At 31.5% G+C, this 19,037-nt stretch overlaps 2 protein-coding genes across 3 annotated transcripts; one reads left to right on the forward strand and one right to left on the reverse strand.

Moving 5' to 3' along the window:
* Positions 1-634: 634 nt before the first annotated feature.
* On the reverse strand, positions 635-5,295 carry LOC114178021. Of its 2 annotated transcripts, none has more exons than XM_028063695.1 (8): positions 4,970-5,295; positions 3,426-4,772; positions 3,140-3,319; positions 2,995-3,049; positions 2,284-2,432; positions 1,587-1,679; positions 1,165-1,293; positions 635-1,056 (listed from the first exon to the last, which is right to left on the reverse strand). In XM_028063695.1, the coding sequence occupies exons 1-8, from the start codon at positions 5,036-5,038 to the stop codon at positions 976-978; spliced, it is 2,103 nt and encodes a 700-aa protein (XP_027919496.1). In that variant the 5' UTR covers positions 5,039-5,295; the 3' UTR covers positions 635-975. The 2 variants fall into 2 exon arrangements, with proteins under 2 accessions (XP_027919496.1, XP_027919495.1); XM_028063694.1 differs by having other exon boundaries at positions 3,140-3,352.
* Positions 5,296-15,152: 9,857 nt separating this feature from the next.
* Positions 15,153-19,037, forward strand: LOC114177158 (aldehyde dehydrogenase family 3 member F1). The gene is made up of 10 exons (XM_028062413.1): positions 15,153-15,400; positions 15,545-15,613; positions 15,772-15,868; positions 16,862-17,068; positions 17,402-17,526; positions 17,804-17,908; positions 17,985-18,157; positions 18,238-18,328; positions 18,414-18,563; positions 18,655-19,037. The coding sequence occupies exons 1-10, from the start codon at positions 15,203-15,205 to the stop codon at positions 18,907-18,909; spliced, it is 1,470 nt and encodes a 489-aa protein (XP_027918214.1). The 5' UTR covers positions 15,153-15,202; the 3' UTR covers positions 18,910-19,037.

Here is a 19,037-nt window from a genome sequence, read left to right on the forward strand (position 1 = left end):
TCTCCAAATCTTAGCTCTTCTGTATATTAAATGTCGATAAACCAGCTTAAGAAAAGTGATCTTCTGTAACTTCTTCCCCTCAATATTTCTGAGGTCATTTTCACCTACCATAGGATCCCCCTACCAATATGGCTAAGAGGACTGAAATAGAGAAATCCGAGGAAAGGAGTTTGTACTTGATTCTTTTGTTGCTCACTGGGGCAAGGCATGTAGTTGATCAATAATACAAACCATGTGGTTTTTGGCTCTTAAAAATAAATTGATATGCTTGAGCTGCAGACTTACTGAAGTTCTTGCTGGTGGAATGTTTAAAACAAGGGCTAGCCTTCATGGTGCCACCATATGGTTTTTGATGAAGTTATTGCCCAAAAGCTGTTCTTTAACCTTTTCTCCTATCTTGAAAGACGTGATATTCCGACAAATCAACCGGGGTATTTTTTAAGCAGTGAAAGGTGAGAATGCCATAAATCAATAATTAATAAAATGGGAGGTTCAGTCCTCCAAGTTCAACAGAAAAGTTTATAAAATAATAAAAGACATAATCCAGAATTGCTCATGGAAAACTGACACAAGGTAGCATCGAAAACCCTTATATTAAATAGAGAGAGCTTCAGAAATGTGGGAAACCATACCATTGTTTAATAATTATTTATTGATGATTATTCCTACTTGGGGGCTGGGACGTCTGTTTCATTAAAAAAGACCTATTACATCAAAATGGGAAAAAAAAAACATACAAAATAACAAAGTTCCCATTGCATAGCTGCCAAATTAACTATATATCTACTCTGAGGCCTTTTGCATCTTCTATCTATATGTACACTTTCTGACTTTCGATCTACAACACATAAACATAAAATATTAGCTGGTATAACTTATATTTTTGGCTGGCATACGAATGCTACCCTAAAATCCTTAACATTCGACGCCGTTTCTGTTCTTACAAACAAACCCCTTCCCCTCTTCCTTTTATCTTCATATCTTCCCATTCACATTTTCTAAAAACCTCTTCACGCATCTATTATTGGTCTCAAAGATGAGTGAAATGCCTCTAATCTGCATGGAATTCATTTACCACAGATTATTATTATATTCCAAAAGTAAAGAACAAAACTGCAGCATTTTAATGTAAAAGTTGTTTGAAATAGAAAGAAAAACAATAACCTCGATCACACTACTAGCACCAAGACCCCGCGCTTGTCCTGTAGCAATTTCTTTGCCATTCAAGAAGATAGATCTCTTACCAAGATTTTTAATTATGAAAGAACCATCTGCGTCGAGCTTTATTAAAGCCTAAGATAAAAAATAATTTATTATTCATACTACTGTAAATTCAGTGGAAGAAATTTAAAATTTAGAAGATCTTGAAAATATCTGGATTTACTCCATGAGAAAATAATATTATTCTAGTCCTTGCTCTGTATGGGGCACATGTCTAACGAAAATAATACGGATCTAGACTTCATCATAACGCATTTAATTCAATCACCAAAAGACCATAAGAACAACATCGCATTCTCAATAGATTAACAACAACTTCATCAGCAAAATCAAGCATGCAAAGAAATTTTGCACCAAAAACTTACCTGTCTTCTAGATATTTTTGTAGCCACCTCCTCCCCTTCTTTTCCCAAGTCAATATCAACATGTACATCATTTGTTGCTCTGCCAAGTACAACCTGTTGAACAAAAACAGATTGTACAGACTGAGAAAAATAATTATATTTTATATTGGGAATAAGCATCGCAAACTACCGGAAATTAGCAGTACCAAATTAGGCAAACACAAAAATCACAATTTACATTCACTGTTAAGGCATACTGTGGACGTGGAAATTCAATGTATTACAGTTCACTCTACTAAGGGTCAAAAAATTTTCAGAGACGATGTCACTGCAGAATCCAATGATTTGCACAAAATTAAATTAAAACACTGGAAGCCACAAAAAGGCTCAACAAATAGAAATAAAATATTCAACGACCATCGAACAGCTAGAACAAATATGAAACATCTACTAATCACAACCATTTTTATTTCCCATATTACCAGAGCTCAAGCATTAATGGCTATGCAATGATAACTAGACCATAACTATGCATGACAGAAAAATCATAGTGCGGAAATAACAATAGCATGCACACACTCCTTAAAACGGTATCAAACATATTCAAAAGGGAAATTCACAAAATTCATCACGGTGACTTGTGAGGAAGAAACTATAGGGAAAAATTTACCATTCCACATTTTAAAGGAAAACAACAGATGCAAATTCAAAATTGCACCTTGCTTTTTCTAATATATTCCTTCAGAATGCGCCCATACACTACTGCAAGTGCACCATGAGATCTAATGGCTCTTCCCATGGAGGACTGAGCACCTTGCTCCAATCTCATGATGGTCTTCCTACTATCTTCATGTTGATATCTCAATACTGTAACAAAAGATTACAATATTAGAAGACAACCATCATTAAAATGCCAAGACATCGATTAATCCAATACGGAAAATTGTTTAAAAACACCAGAGCGCAATATTTGAATCTACATTTTAAACGCCACTGCTGGTATTTGGTTTGAAACTTTAGCGGAGACCAACTGGAACATTATTAAAACACAGAAAGCTTATTTGATTATAAACAAAAATCATGGGTAAAAAAATAAAAAACCAAACTATCAATTTACATTTTCGTTTAAAAATTCAACCATTTAACTTCAACTTTTAACAAATTTTGAGCAAAAATATAATGCCTTAAGCAGAGGGTGAACTAGACCACAACAGTAAGACTTGCTGCCTTAGGACCAGGTTAGCCATATACTCTAGACTTCCAGTTACGGAAACAACCCATCCACTTACAGTGGTAATGTTTTGTAGAATTAGCCTCCCTAGATCTCACATGGGGGTAGGGATCCTTTTGCAACTAGTTTCTCTTTTCAAATTAAAAGCATTAGAGAGAAGTGTCATACTTTTGTTTTGTCTTGAGTTAGATGATTTACCTTCTCTCCTTGCGTTTGGATCTTCATCCATTGGAGATAAATCCATTTCAAGAATCTGAGAAGACAAGATCAAGAATATGAGATATAACTTAACACAACTAAATACAGGGAAAAATTACCATTCAATGCAACATATTCTACATACCATTGTCTCAACATCAGAAAAGTAAGGAAGTTCATCACCATAATAATCATCATAATCGTCTTCTCCATCATCTTCAATATCACCTCCTTCCTGATCTAGAGATAATGATTTTGCTTCTGATTTTGATAAAGCTTTATGTTCCTCAGCCTTAACATGTGCAGCAGCTGGAGCGTCAATGTCCTGTTTATGTGATACACCTTCAGTGAAATTTTCCTAAGTAAAATCATAAATTAGTTCCCTGATGACTTTTTCAATCATAAGACACCCTTGGATCAATACATTTTACCTCTTGTTTCAGATGTCCCTCTAAGGCAGGCATCACAGTTGCACGAACTGATCTGCCATGACTTGAGTTGACATCAACATTGTTACTCTGTCTAGAAACTGCAGTTATAGCGTTTCTTCCAGGATTTTCACTTTTCAGTCCAAAAACAACAGGTTTGTAGCTTGAATTTTTTGAAGCAAAAGACTGAGAAAGAACGGCTTCTTTCTTCAGGCTTCCATCTGGTCCATTTCTTCTTTGATTACTAATAGCAGATTCTGAAAAACCCGCCTCTTTAACAACTGGTTGGGATTTTAGAGGTGCTAATTCAGGAATTACGACGGACACATCCAAATTAACATTGCATGGGATATCAGGGTGCTCAGTATTCAACACACAGATCATAAATCCCTCGCTGTGTTCAGAGTGAGGACTTTGTGCTACAGCTGACAACGCAGCATTGTTTCTTGGATCAGAAACGAAATGCTGATCACCACAACTGGCACCTAATGGATTAGCTGCAATTCCCTGCCCATCAGAAACACACCCACCAGGCACAGAAAGTTTTGCTTCCACATCCAACTTCTGCAATACAGGAACATCAGCGGAAGAACTCAACAGAAGTGAATCAACATTATCATAACGTGGCTTATCCTTATTCTTATCCATAGCCATTACCTCCTTCCCCTCTACATTCATAAAGAGAAGTTCATCCTCATTTGCCAAGTTCGAGAGACTTTTGGCATCAGGAGCATTCAATTTCAACCCACCATTCCCGCACTCATCTTTCAAATCCACTCCCCCTTCAGAAACACAACTTTTACCCTCAACACTAACATGAACAGGCAAATCAGGCAAAGAAACATCCTCAATCGTTTTCCACAGAGGTACATCACTCACCAAATCACCCAATTGCCCCACCTCTACCCCTTCTGACCCCAAGCAATTCCCATAACCAACTACACTACTATTCACAACATCACTATTTAAATTACCGTCAACCACCACATTCTCTTTACCCTCACACCCCACCCCGTTCTTTACCTCGGAAGACATGACGCCACTGCGGTGCCGGCGAAGTTTTTTCTGCATGCTGCAGTACTGCTTGCGAACGCTTTGAAATTTCATCTTTTTCCCAACACCAGCACTGCTTTGAAATTTCCTCTTCTCCCCACCACCACCACCACCACTTCCTTCACCACCGGCAGCAGCTGACTTGGCCAGCTCCAAATTCCTCATGGCAAGGGCCGCCTTGGTGGAAACATCCCCGTCATAGAGCAGAGACAGCCACCGATCTTGCAATTCCCTAAAGGAATACCGCCGCGAGAACCGAACAGCTCCTCTTGCCAGCGATTCCAGCGAAGCACCAGCCTAATAAAATTAAACACAATCAAACCAACCAGAACATTGCAAGCAACAAACAAACAGCAATCACTTAATTCTATGTCAACTTGTAATTCAATTTACTAACTCTGCGAAAAAAGAGATGAAAAAAAAGAAGATCACAATTGAGTAGAAATTGAAGAGAGGAAGAGTGAGTAGGGTTTGGGTTTGGGAGAATTGAGTACCTCAACGGCGTTCTTGAGGAGAAGGTCATCCTCGGGAACCCAAGGAGGGTGAACCTCCACGGGGTCCATGGGGTGAAGGGAGTTTTGAATTGTAAAAGATAGATAATAGATGGATATTTAGAAAGTGAAGAATTAAAGTGGTGAGAGAGTGTGAGAGTTAAAGTATGAGATTGTTAGAGTTGGGAATGAGCGCGGGTAACGTGTGGGGAGTTTCATTCACAAATCACACAACCTCGTGACCATCATCGTTCCCTTTTCTTGCCACATATTCGCACAAATGAAACAAATGATTCCCTCCTTCTCCTCTCTGCACCACTTCCACCACAATGCTCTGTTGAACGGATACTTACGTATTAATTAAGCTTTTCTTATGTTCATTAATTACTTTTTTTTTTAATTTCTCTCTCCACATCTTTCAACATTTTCACTTTTTACAAATATTTAACATATCCACCTCTATTCTTAAATGACTAAAAGTTAAATTATAGGTAGCTGCATTGTGTATTTATTTTTTTAATAAATAAAATATGTTTTAATCTTAAATTTAAATATTAAAATAAAATCAGTTTTCAAATATTAAAAATAATAAATATAATCATTTTAACTTAGAATGAAGTTTGAAGTATTTATATTGTTTTGATATATTTCAATTTAAATATCACTTTAAAATACTATTTAACAAATTTTATGTAAAAAAAATTATATGCATTTATTTTTAAAATTTAAGAGTAAAATATATTATAAAACACGAATTTTAATTTAACATCTATATTTAATCCCTTTTAAATTTAATAAATTAAATAATTTATTACAATAATTTTAGATTTATAAATGATTCTTCTGAAAATCAAATTTATATTATTTTTTCTATCTCCTATCATAATATTATTATTACTATTATTATTAAATATCAAAGTAGTCTCTCTGTAAGATTTAATCTTAAATTTCAAGAATGTTGTTAGAATAAGCTGGAGCATATTTAATTAGTGTTATTAAAATACACATTGATTGCTATAAAATAGGAGGACAAAATTTGAATGTATTAATACTTTGTTTAATTGCTTTCAGACAACTGGTTTATTTCCCATTTCAAATTTTGTGTAAATTTATTTGCATAACTGATTAGTTTTGTATGCTTGTGTGCGTGTATTCAATTTATTTATATCAGTGTTTATAAAGCCATAACATGTTTAATGATGTTATTATAATATACATTATTTGCTATAAAATAATAAGACAAAATTTAAATGTATGAATTCTTTATTTAATTGCTTTCAGACAACTGTTCTATTTTCCATTTCGAAATTCATATAAATTTATTGACATAACTAATAGCTTTGTACGTTTAAGAATCTACCAAAGGTATTATTATTAATATTACAGTTATCAATATTTATAAAGTCAGAACAGATTTATTAAGTGTCATTAAAATGTAACTATTTGCTATAAAACAATAAGACAAAATTTAAATGTATTAATACTTTATTTAATTGCTTTCATATAACTTTTATGTTTTCCAATTAAAGTTCCATGTAAGTTTGTATACTTGTGTGCATGTATTAAAGTTATTATGATAAATATTCATTGAACTAATTCTGTTAAATCATTATTTCATTTCTATTCAAAAGGAATAAATTTATTCTTAGTTATATTCATACTTTCAAGTATATTAATTACTAGCGTGTAAAAAAAGTTATTAAATATTATATAATAATAGAATAAATTCAAATTCGATTGTTTTTTAACATCCAATAAATTCAAATTCCCAAAATTAATTACACATTGTCTCTTAGTTTAAAGTACTCCTCTAGATTTTCACTGGACCTTCCCCCCAGCTCTTGTGCTATTACAGTTACCTGTGCTTTCATCTGCTCATGTATACTAGTATATGATCATCGCAAAAAAAGATAAAACCAAACAAACAAAAAGTAAGAAAGGGTAAGCTAATGTATTTATAAAAGGTGTTTAAGAAAAAAAATTTCAAATTCTAAACATAGCTAAAATAATTCAAATTTATTATCTCAAACTCAAATCAGCCTGCATGGCTTAAACAAATATTTCATCAAATGCTTCATCTTAGTGCTAGATCAAAAATAACTCAAACAATCTAATTCAACCCACATTATGGCTTTATCTAATTCATCACCACATTTATCAACACAACCACTCAAATAATAAATCAATAAATATGACTCAACCCAACTAGCTCTAAGTCAATCTACAATCCTCATATCATCTAACAACACTAACAACACATAACTCGAGACTTTGTTACTGAAAGACTAGTGTATTGAATAGACTCATGAGATTATGCACCTGTCACTCTTACTTCCAAATTACCCATATTATAATCACATCCAAAATCTCAACTTTTCACCAAGTCATGACATGGTTAACTTCACTGGCTCCCTAAACATGATCATTTTTCATTTTTCATATCTTACTGTCTACTTTGTGAAGCCTCCTCTGACTCTTACCACCTAGGTCCTTCTTTATGTAAGTCATCCTTTGACTCTCACCATCTAAATATCATTCAGATACTAGTAGAGTCATGATAGTCTCATTTACGGAATCACCTTTCAATACACTTTGACATACATACAATAGTAGTAATTTTCCCTTGAAAATACTACATGGACTCAAATCTCACAATATTAATCCCAACAAAGTTCACAAAATCCTATATTTTCTACGTGGACTGAAATCAAACAAAATTCACATTAAAAGTATTGTATACCAATTACATATATCATTAGTGGCATAAAATTCATTCTCAAACTACTCAAAAGATCAAAACACATTAAATGATTCTTGTTCTATTGCAAGTCTAACATAGAGATTCCATTTCATCATATATATTCAATTATAATCTATTTAGAGGCAAAAGTGCAGCCATAACCCACCCTCTCTCAATACCATTACTGTACATTGATACATGACTCAACAATCCCAAGCATATTTTCTTTCCTCTTTCACAGTTTAACAAGTCTAACATTTAGACTTTTCTTGAGCAAATTATCCTCCAAACAATTCTACATATCTCCACTCAGTAGATCACATACACAATTAAGTTTAATATTCCACACTAATATTTTCACAATTAGAATACATGTATCCCAAATTTTTATTCATATAATTATAAACATAAATCACACATAGATAAAATGATTAACTTTCCTTACCCACCTGGCTTTAGTACGTCCCACATAGTTCACAACTCAAAGGATCTTTATCTACACCAAGAAACATTAATTTGACGATTGGATCACACCATTCAACGTATAGGATGATATATACTCAGTTTGGACATAAAACGCTACATGCAACCAAGAAAAGTTGCATGCATACGAATTAGATTGAAGTTCAAAGGAAGGAAAAAATTGACACCCAAATAAAGAAATTGATCGGAGACTTTCATGATACTTATCAAGAAAAACATTTCTACGGTTTTCGATCTTAAAAAAGATGAAAGTTAAATTAAAAATTTGAAGATAGAAGGAATGTTCTTAAGAGTTACAATTTACATAAAGGAAAGGATTTTATGAGAGGAGGTTTTCTAAAAGATTTTATTGGGTTTATGCCTAATTTATTTCTATATTTAAAAAATACTATAAGATCTTATTTTCCCTTTTAAAAATTAATTTAAATTATCATAAATTATTTTCCCTTCTACGAATTGAATGTGATTAAAAAAAATATGAATTATTGTTAATTGGGTAACTTTTTTCTTGTCGATATTTATAATTTAGTTTTGTTAAATAATAATTTCATTTTTAATACTAAATTCAATTTACATTTGTAATTAAAAATGGGCTATACTCTATCTAGAGGGGTAGTTTAGAAGACTCTCACTGTTAAATAGTTTATAATATTAAAAATAACTAAGAAAAAATATAAAAATTCAAAAAAGAGAAAGTACAAATATTTTAATTACCTAAAAGTATTTCACTATTTTAACAAATTTCTTACAATCATAATTTACCTATAAAATATAAAACATGAGATGTACAAATATTCTTTAAAAGCCATTAAGAATACTGGAACACTATGCTGCAAGAATATCATTTACTTCATCTGTCCTGGTTTTTGCAATCTTAGGTAATCATATTTTTATTGGTAAGAATCAAAATAATTTTTATAAAGTTTTTCTTAATGAAATTTAATAGCATCCAGAAAAAAACTGTATATTTTAATCAATTGAAAATTTAATTCTATCCAAATTATCTATATTTATGGTAGTCACAAATATTATTTTAATCTTTTTGTAATTTAATTCATAACACAGATTGCATCAATTTCTTTCCTTCATGGGGATTCTTAGAATTTTCTCCTGTAATGGAATTGCCACTATTCGTTATATTTAATTAGAATTCTTACTGCTTAACAAGAAGAATAACTTTATTGTATTTGTTAATATCACTTAAAATGAAACGACTGTAAATAAAAATTTGTGAATGAAAATGTAACTATTAACATTATTGTTCCAATGTAATATTATGCATGTAATGTAATGATGATAATCACTTTTAATAACATTTTTTAGATAGCTAAGTAAAAATTTATAAAAGAATTATGGTTAACCTCCAAAATTAATTTTCAATATCTAAATATAAGGGGTAAATATTCCTCTAATTATCTCTAGATAAAAAAATTATCGAACATAACTGTGTATGTTACTTGTACCTATTAGATAGGAAAAAAAAAACTACAAATAAAATTATCAGTGACATTCTAAATGTTTGGACTCTCCGTATAACGCGTATAACTGACAAGATAATAAAGAATCTCCATTCATTTAATTAGTTAACACTTGTATATTAAAGATTTAATAGCTTTTTTTATTCTAATATTTATGCAATTTATTTAATGTAATTTTATTTATTTATTATTTTCAATCTGTTTTTATATTATTTAAATAGATTCAATATGATTTTTTTTGTTAAATTAATGTTAATACCGATTAAAAATTAGCATAATGTTAATTATGGATTGGATATAGAAATATAAATTTTTTACCCACCCTTCTTGGTTTTTAATATCTCACAAACTTATAATACATTTGATGCATATTTCTTGATTTGAGAAAGTTTTCTGACTAAAGAAAACAAATGAGTCCACAATCTTCGCATCACCTTCATATCACATAGTTATTGTCTTTGATCCTATGCTTGTACCCTTGTCTGCATTGTTTTGCTCACAATCGAAAGTTGATAAGGGTTCATTATTTTTGTATGTACCATTTTAACTATTAAATTTTAGTTATTAAATTTTAACATTTTCTTTTATAACATGAAATAACATCTTTTAAATGATTTTAAAATAATAAAAATCTTTTAAATAATTTTAGAATATTAAGAATAAAAAAAAATTACTTAAAAAAATAACACTTAAAATTATAAGAAAAAATTGTCAAGATTTAATAATTAATTTTTTTTTTTATATCTCCGTTTCCGTTTCCTTTTCCTTATGTTTTCTCAAGCTCCGTCTTCGGAGTTATCTCTTCTATCGCCCTCTGCAATAAATATAAAGCCATAACTACGAACAAGTTTTAGTGTACCTTGAGTGCCTTACAAAAAAAAAAATGTGATTACGAAAGGAAATTACGTCTTGGGCTTTGTTTTTTTTGGTCTTGGTCCAGTAAAATGTGGATGTCGTATAATTCTAAAGTTTATGGACTTAAAAGCCCATAATATTTTTGTGTATTCTAGTATACGTGACTTGGAATTGTTTTGAGGACTTTTGGTGCCTTTTTTTTTAAAGGTTAAAATACTCCATTAATTTTTGTTTTTTATCAAAATCTCAATTTAGTCCTCATATGTTTATCAATCTCAATTAGATTTATATTTTTGTAAATAAATAACAATTAGGTCATTTCTCTTAGTACGTGGAACTAACACAGTTAAATATATTTCACGTGTCAGCTCCTCATTTTCTTTTTTAAATTTTTTAAAAAAAGTATTTATGCCACGTGTCATGTGTCAATCTAGTATGGTGACACATGTCAAAGTTATTATATGAATCTCAATTTGGTCGTCTATTTGTTAATTTGATTTGATTTCAGTCCCAAAATTTTTTAAAAATTTTCAATTTCATGCACCCCAAATTTAGACCAAATTTAACTTTTATATAGATGTTATGATGATATTTTTATTAAAAGTGATATTTCTATTACATATTTTTAATAATATTTAGTTTATTTAAATTTATATTTTACATTAAACTCTAATTACATTTTATTTTAAAATTATAAATATATAGATTAATAAATTTATATTCGAAATATTTGTATAACATTATATATCAACAATATCTTTACAAATGTTAAAGTTGGCTTAAAAATAACAATTTTATAAATTCAAATGTAAAATTTAAAACAATTTTATAACAAGTTAAAAAAATGTATTTAAAATTTTAATATTAAATAAACTTAATATTATCAAAATATTTAATAAAAGTATCACTTTTAATAAAAATAATCATAACATCTATATAAAAGTTAAATTTGATCTAAATTTTGAGAGCATGAAATTGAAAATTTTTAACAAATTTGAGACTGAAATCAAATCAAATTAACAAATATCAAGATCAAAATAAGATTCATACAATATCTTGATTCCTGTCACCATACTAGATTCACAGGTGACACACTACAAACGTGACACTGACATAAATATTTAGAAAAAATAAAAGAACATTTAAAAAAATAAAAAAAATGAAGAGCTGACACGTGACACATACTTAACGATGTTAGTTTCATAGTAATGAAAATGACATAATTATTACTCACTTACAAAAATTGTGGACGTAATTAAAACTGATAAAAATATGAGGGTCAAACTCAAATCTCGGTAAAAAACGATGATTAAAGAAGTATTTTAACATTTCTTTAATTATTCACAACGTAAAGGTTAGCACAGAATTTGGTTATTTTTTATTTTAAACACATTCTATGGAATTGAACCTGCAGATGAATTCAATATTGTTTAATACATAGTCCCATTTATAGTTTGATATAAAAGATAATTTTGCCGGCTAATCCTTAGTTTGTAAAAGAGGAAACTTTATTTTGTATAAGGTAAAAATATGATGTCATAAAAAAAAGAAAAAAAAATGATCAAATCCTACAATATTAGAAAGTGAATTCATGACACAGTTTTAATTCAAAACACGTTAAAGCAGAACTTGTACTAAAGGGAAAGAGATGATATTTCTTTTTATTGTTGCTATGTTTGAAATCTGATTGATAAAAAGTTCTAACTTCTCCTCAGTTTTTGTATTGAACTTTTAACACAAATGTATTATGTATCATTCTATCAACATAACATATGAAATAATACACCTCAAAACCACTCCAATACTTAAATCACATAAAAAAAGATAATAAATATGCAATAACTAAATGATGTATACTTTAATATCATAACTTATTTATTTTATTTTAATGCTCACTTTTATATATATATATATATATATATATATATATATATATATATATATATGTATATATCAATTCTAACCTTGCCTAATTATAGTTAATAGATGACAGAATGTTGATCATTACGTAATCAACATTTTTTTACTATAAAATAAACATTATTATCACAATAAATACATGTTTATAAGAATCACATGTGATATTCTACTAAATAAAGTATCGCATAATTAATGGAATAAAAGAGTCATAAGAAGAAATAATACACATCAGGATTTATCATTACAGTCATCCAAGAAGTATCTAAAGAAATTGGGGCATATCTATCGTCCATGCCTCTAACAAAACATACACCACAGGGGTTCAGCAGTTACACAAAAGTAAGACTTCTAGAGTTAGGAATGACAAAAGGCACGATGCCATAAAAACTACTCCCAAGAGCCAAAGGTGACATGGCCCTCTACACCGCACCACTGTTACCATCAGGTCCACCTTCGTCGTGTTTCCCATCTGCTCTCACCAACAGGGTGATCATCGCAAAAGAGAAAACGAAACAAGCACAACACGAAGATAAAAGGGTAAGCTAGTGTGAAAATATTCTTTAACAAATTATAGAGCATGTACAAGGCAAGACAAATTATTAACATTTAACTAGAAAACACTCAGATCATGTGAGCACAATCAAATGCAGTTACTACGACTCGATATCCGGATCATACACTTGATATAGGATTCTAAAGGAAGTATGCGTCTGTGCTGGTTTCTAAACTCTGCAGAGTCTAGACGCAAGGGGTATTCACCCAACCACACACAGGGTTAATCCTCTATTGTCTTGGGTCCAATATGTCCCAATACTAGGACCTCCTGCCACTCTCACCACATTAACCATTCTGCTCTACGTGAGCGTGAACAATTATTAGAGTTCAGGATACCCTCCTTTATCTAGACATCTCCTATATCAAGGTATACACTAGGCATATATATATGTCACCAAGAGTTTCCCATGAAACTCCCTCCTCAACACATTCCACATGCCTTACAATCACCCAATTCTCATGAAATTCCACCAATAAATATATCATGTTTCTTATTTCATACTTATCACATGCATACCAACGTTCAATCCAATGAAATCATAGCTTATTACATAACAACACTTTCATTCCAGTCCCATTCAGGCATACATACCAAGCATGACCACATACTATGAGCAAAGAAAATAATTAACACAAGCATCGAGTCACATCAGCTAACACAACAGCCCCTGTCACGGATTCTCGCCCAAGCTAAAGGTCCTCACCCAGGCGAAAGGGTTCCTTTCGCTCAGGCGACCCCTTCTCGCCTAGGCGAGAGCACAACAGTGGCCACTGCAAGTTTCCAGCGGGTTCTCGCTCAAGCGACAGCGTCTCGCCTAAGCGAGACTATGCCTCGCTCCAAATATAAAAAAAAATAGTCGCCTAGGCGACAACACGAGCTGGAATCCAGGGGTGAGTCCCTGCTACTCTCGCTTAGGCGAGGGTCACTCGCTTGGGCGAGATTAGCAGGTTCCTCACTTGTTAGCACACGCACTACCATTTTCAACCAAGCATACACACAAAAATAATAGATTCATACACCCATCGATATCAGTCAAACACCAGTCACACAAAAACAGACCATGAATGAGCAAAAATGACTTCAAAACTCAAAGTTCTAGCTTCCCTTACCTTTTTGGGATACTAACACAGAGAACGGTAACCCAAGCAAGAGCAAACGAGTTCTGGAGCAACCTACAGAACTGAAAACGAACACTCACGAAATTGAGAATGGGGTATTAGGGAGAACCTAAGACGAAACCAGAGTTTTTAACTGGAAAAGAGGAAGGATAAAGTTAAAGTTCAACTTACCTGAGAGTATTAAGCAGAATAGCTAGCTGGAAAGAAAGGGAACTTATGCCCTAGCAGAGCTCTAACTGGAGTTCAAGAGTAAGTGAGGGGGGAACAGTTTCTGAAAAGGGGACAAGTAAAAGTGAGTAAGCTGCAAGAGTACAAGGGTTTCCTACAAAGCTGGCCTTTAGCCTACGAAAAGGCCAGACCCAAAACTCATAAGCTGAAAGAAATGGGGCTTACAAATAGTAGTATTTAAGAATTAAAATAATAATTTATTAAATATTATTTAACTGTATGTACATGTGACAATAAAATAAATATAAATATAAAATATAAATAATGTCAAAAAACTAAAATATCAATTTTTTTTAATAATTGTCAACAAACATAAACATGAATAATAAAAGAAATCTTTTAATATCTTATTTTTTATATTAATATATAATAAATATAAAAGATGGTAAATTCATTAATATAATATATTAAGCATTAATCCATTATTATTACATGATCATTTATTTTACAATATATATATATATATATATATATATAATTCTATTAAATGTACTTTAATATTGATTTCCGTGAGGACAAATTGTTTTTGCTGTCTTATACTACTAATACATAGAAAAAGAATTCCTCTGTTTCAAAACTTTTTTCAACATCTATCCACTTTGAAGTTGAAAATGAACATAATAATAATAATCCATCTTTTCCTAAACCAAAACTTTTGTCTAACGTCCATCAACAGTCGGTTTGAAAGTGGATTTATTACTACTAATACTACACTATTACAAGAAACAACTTGGTTAGGTATCTCAACAACATACAGTAGCATTTAATGAAGTCACCAACTATATGGTGTCCATAGCGTTGAGAAAAATAAATTAACAAAAAAGCAATAAATTGATACTTGAACAAAACTGAATTGTTATGGAAATGGGTAGGGAAATGGAAGAGATAGTAAGAGATTTGAGGGAATACTTCAAGACTGAAAAAACCAAAAGTGTAACATGGAGGAAAAACCAGCTCACAGGTATCTTAGACCTTATTCATGAAAACGAAGATGCTATATTCAAAGCCCTTCATCTAGATCTTGGAAAGCACCCTGCTGAGGCTTACCGTGATGAGGTTTAATCAAACACTTCAACTTTTTTTCTGTTATTTTAATCATCTCAGTCTTAGTTAAAAGTTGATCTATTTAGCTTGTTTGTATTTTAGTCTTTGAACTGTGCTGCTGGGTCCTTCTTTCACTCGTTCATTGATTTTCTGTAGGTTGGAGGGGTAGAAAAATCAGCCAACAAATCTTTGAGCTGTGTTCAGAAATGGATGGCTCCTAAAAAGGTAGATTATCCTGTTTACTTTTTTTCTTCATATTTTGTATTTCTGATAATGTATTCATTGACGTTGTTATGGTTCTATTCACTGTTTTCTGGCCTTTCTTCCGGAATTTTCTTGTCATGACCTAAGTCAGCAATTAACATTTTTTTTTATCGTTCCAGAGTGACATCCCTTTGCTTTTCTTTCCAGCTAAAGGAGAAGTGTTCTCAGAACCCCTGGGTGTGGTTCTCATATTTTCTTCATGGAACTTCCCAATCAGTGAGTCTTAAAAATTCCTAACAAACCCATGTTTTCTCTTTCTCTAGTATGTATATAACATATATTTTTAATCCTTACCTTTAGTTTCAGAATTATTCATGAACCAGTTTCCATACACTATGTGTCAGCCATGCTAAATCATGAGTTTTGTCCTTGTATATTTTAGCAGGGGATAACTTAGTTTCTGAAGAAAATGAAAATTACTTTTAGCTTTTGAAAAGTGTAAAGAGGGAGACAACTGTTTCTGAGTTTTATGAAATCATCTTATTCTTAAAGTAGTAATGTTAACACATTTGATAATAAATTGTATCTTTTACGATTAAGTTTTCATTAAATTAAAAAGTTTCAGAAACCAATTTGCTATCAAATGGTAGATGGACTCAATTCTTCCACATTTTATATTTATATATTAAATTTTACTTTTTTCTTAGTGAAACTAAATTCCGGTCGAAATTACACATCTAGAAAACAAATAGTGTTATTCATATCTAAAACATATTTTTTATTGCTAGAGAACTTTTCAACTATACATCTTTTAATTTTTACTAGAATAAATAACAAATTTTGATTGAATCATTGTTTCTTTAATATTTGAAAGCAATAAAATTAGAAAAAAATAAAACTCCACACAATAGTGTAACCGGATCCTTACTTTCGTACTAAATTCAAAAACTCGTGTGTGATATAACTGATAATATTAATATTTTTTAAGAATTAAAGTGATGACAAGAAGTTAAATTCAAAGATTATAAAATAATAACAAACACTTTCTGTTCTACTTTTATAACTAATGTGTAAGTATTTTGAACTTTCAAGGTCTAAAAACGATGGTTTTCTTTTGATTACAGAACCACAAATGATATTTTGCCTATTAAGAAAGTTTTTAACTCCTAAGAATTTTGTGTAACACTAGAAGTTCAGCAATGCTTCATATTATACTTCGGTATTTTAAACTTAAGAAACAACTGTTAATATATACATATGTTTATGCAGTGCTGTCATTGGATCCATTAATTGGGGCAATATCTGCTGGAAATGTTGTAGTGATAAAACCTTCAGAGCAAGCTCCAGCTTGCTCTGAGTTCCTTGCCAATACCATTCCTCAGTACTTGGACTCTAATGCCATCAAGGTCATTGAGGGTGGATCAACTGTTTGTGAACAACTACTGCAGCAAAAATGGGACAAAATCTTCTTCACTGGTATTTTCTCCATACCAACCCTGTATTTAGAAAATTTTCTCTCCGAAATAATTTTAGACTACTTCATTTACTTGTGTCAGGTATATATATTTGATACGTGAGACTAAATATTAACGAGTAATTTAATAACGATACGATGACAGATAGAACCATAAACTTAATAAATAAATTTTGTTAAAATAAATCCACGACTTTATTTCATGTTAAGAAAAAAATTTAAGTCTAATTAATCTCACAAAACTGACTTAATAAAGTTTGCACCCATTTTAATGTGAAAGTTTCAACACAAAGACAGCTACAAACTGATTTGTTCTTGGTGTATGAAATTTTCAGGAAGTCCAAGTGTGGGAAGCATGGTCATGTCTGCTGCTGCAAAGAATTTAACTCCTGTTACTCTAGAGTTGGGTGGAAAATGCCCTGCCATACTTGATTCGCTTCCCAATCCTTCAGAATTTAAGGTAGTTCACATGAGTTATTATGCTTGCAACATTCATTCAATTTCAAATTCAAATTTTTCAATGAGTTTTTTAGTGCAGTACTGTTCTTTGCTGCTGAGCATTAATAATATATTGATGTTGATATTTAAAAATTTATAAATTTTTAGTATATTTTAAAAGATTAATGTGTGAATTAGTGTATTTTAAAACAGTATATCAAGTATATCAGAGAATCCAAATTCTTCGATTTCAATGTCTAATTGGGTTTGCTTTGCTCTGCACACTTATGGGCATCAAGTTGGCAGTGAAAAGAATTATAGGAGGAAAGTGGGGACCTTGCAGTGGACAAGCTTGCATAGGAATAGACTATTTGCTCGTTGAGGAGAACTTATCATATTCTCTGGTATTCATCACAATCAGAAGCTGCTACTTTTTATTGATTTTTGTTTTGTAATAGAAAGTTGGTGGTTTTCTTCTAGATAGAGCTATTAAAGAAGATAATCAGAAGATTTTATGGTGAAAACCCGGCGGAGTCAAAAGTAATTTCCAGAATAGTAAACAAGCACCACTTTGAGAGAATACGCAATCTTCTCAAAGAACCTCTTGTCGCTGCTTCCATCGTTCATGGTGGTTTGATCGATGAAGAAAACCTGTAAGTTATGCTGGGAAATAGAAGTGGAAGTGGTTAATTAGTTTTCTTTCAATTGAGCAGTTTCTTTCAACCTTTTTTAGGTTCATCGAGCCTACAATCTTGCTAGATCCTCCACTAGATTCTCAGATAATGACAGAAGAAATATTTGGTCCACTGCTTCCTATAATCACAGTGAGCATGGCAATCCCATAATTTCATGTTTTCAGTTATATTTTCTCGTTGCCTCATTCAACTCTTGCACTTGGCATCTGTGCAGCTGAATAAAATTCAAGAAAGCATTGAATTTATCAATGCAAAACCGAAACCTCTTGCCATTTATGCCTTCACCAAAGATGAAACTTTCAAGAGAAAAATTGTATCAGAAACATCCTCAGGAAGTGTCATATTTAATGACACCTTGGTTCAAGTACTGCTTTCATCTAACTTAATTTTCCTTTTTATCAAGAAAATCATAATGCAAAGGAATCTGGTAATTAATACTTTCTCTGTGTGTGCAGTTTTTATGTGATACATTACCATTTGGAGGTGTTGGGCAGAGTGGTTTTGGAAGGTACCATGGGAAGTACTCTTTTGACACTTTCAGCCATGAAAAAGCAGTGATGCACAGAAAGCTGTTCCTTGAAATTGAACCAAGGTACCCTCCTTGGAGTCGGTTCAAGCTAGAGTTTCTGAAACTCGCATACAGGCTCAACTACTTTGGACTATTACTGCACATGTTGGCTTTCAAACTCGGCTTAAAAAAATACAACTAGATCAATACAACCTCAACTTCCTCATGTTGTGAACATCAACTTCGTGTTGTAATAAGCGAACCTCTGTGTCTCTTGTTTTCTTGCTTGTCATAGAATGTTTCTACTTCCAACGTCTCAGATTTTGAAAA

This window comes from Vigna unguiculata, chromosome 3, assembly GCF_004118075.2.
Source record: "Vigna unguiculata cultivar IT97K-499-35 chromosome 3, ASM411807v1, whole genome shotgun sequence".
In the NCBI taxonomy this organism is placed as follows: Eukaryota; Viridiplantae; Streptophyta; class Magnoliopsida; order Fabales; family Fabaceae; genus Vigna; species Vigna unguiculata.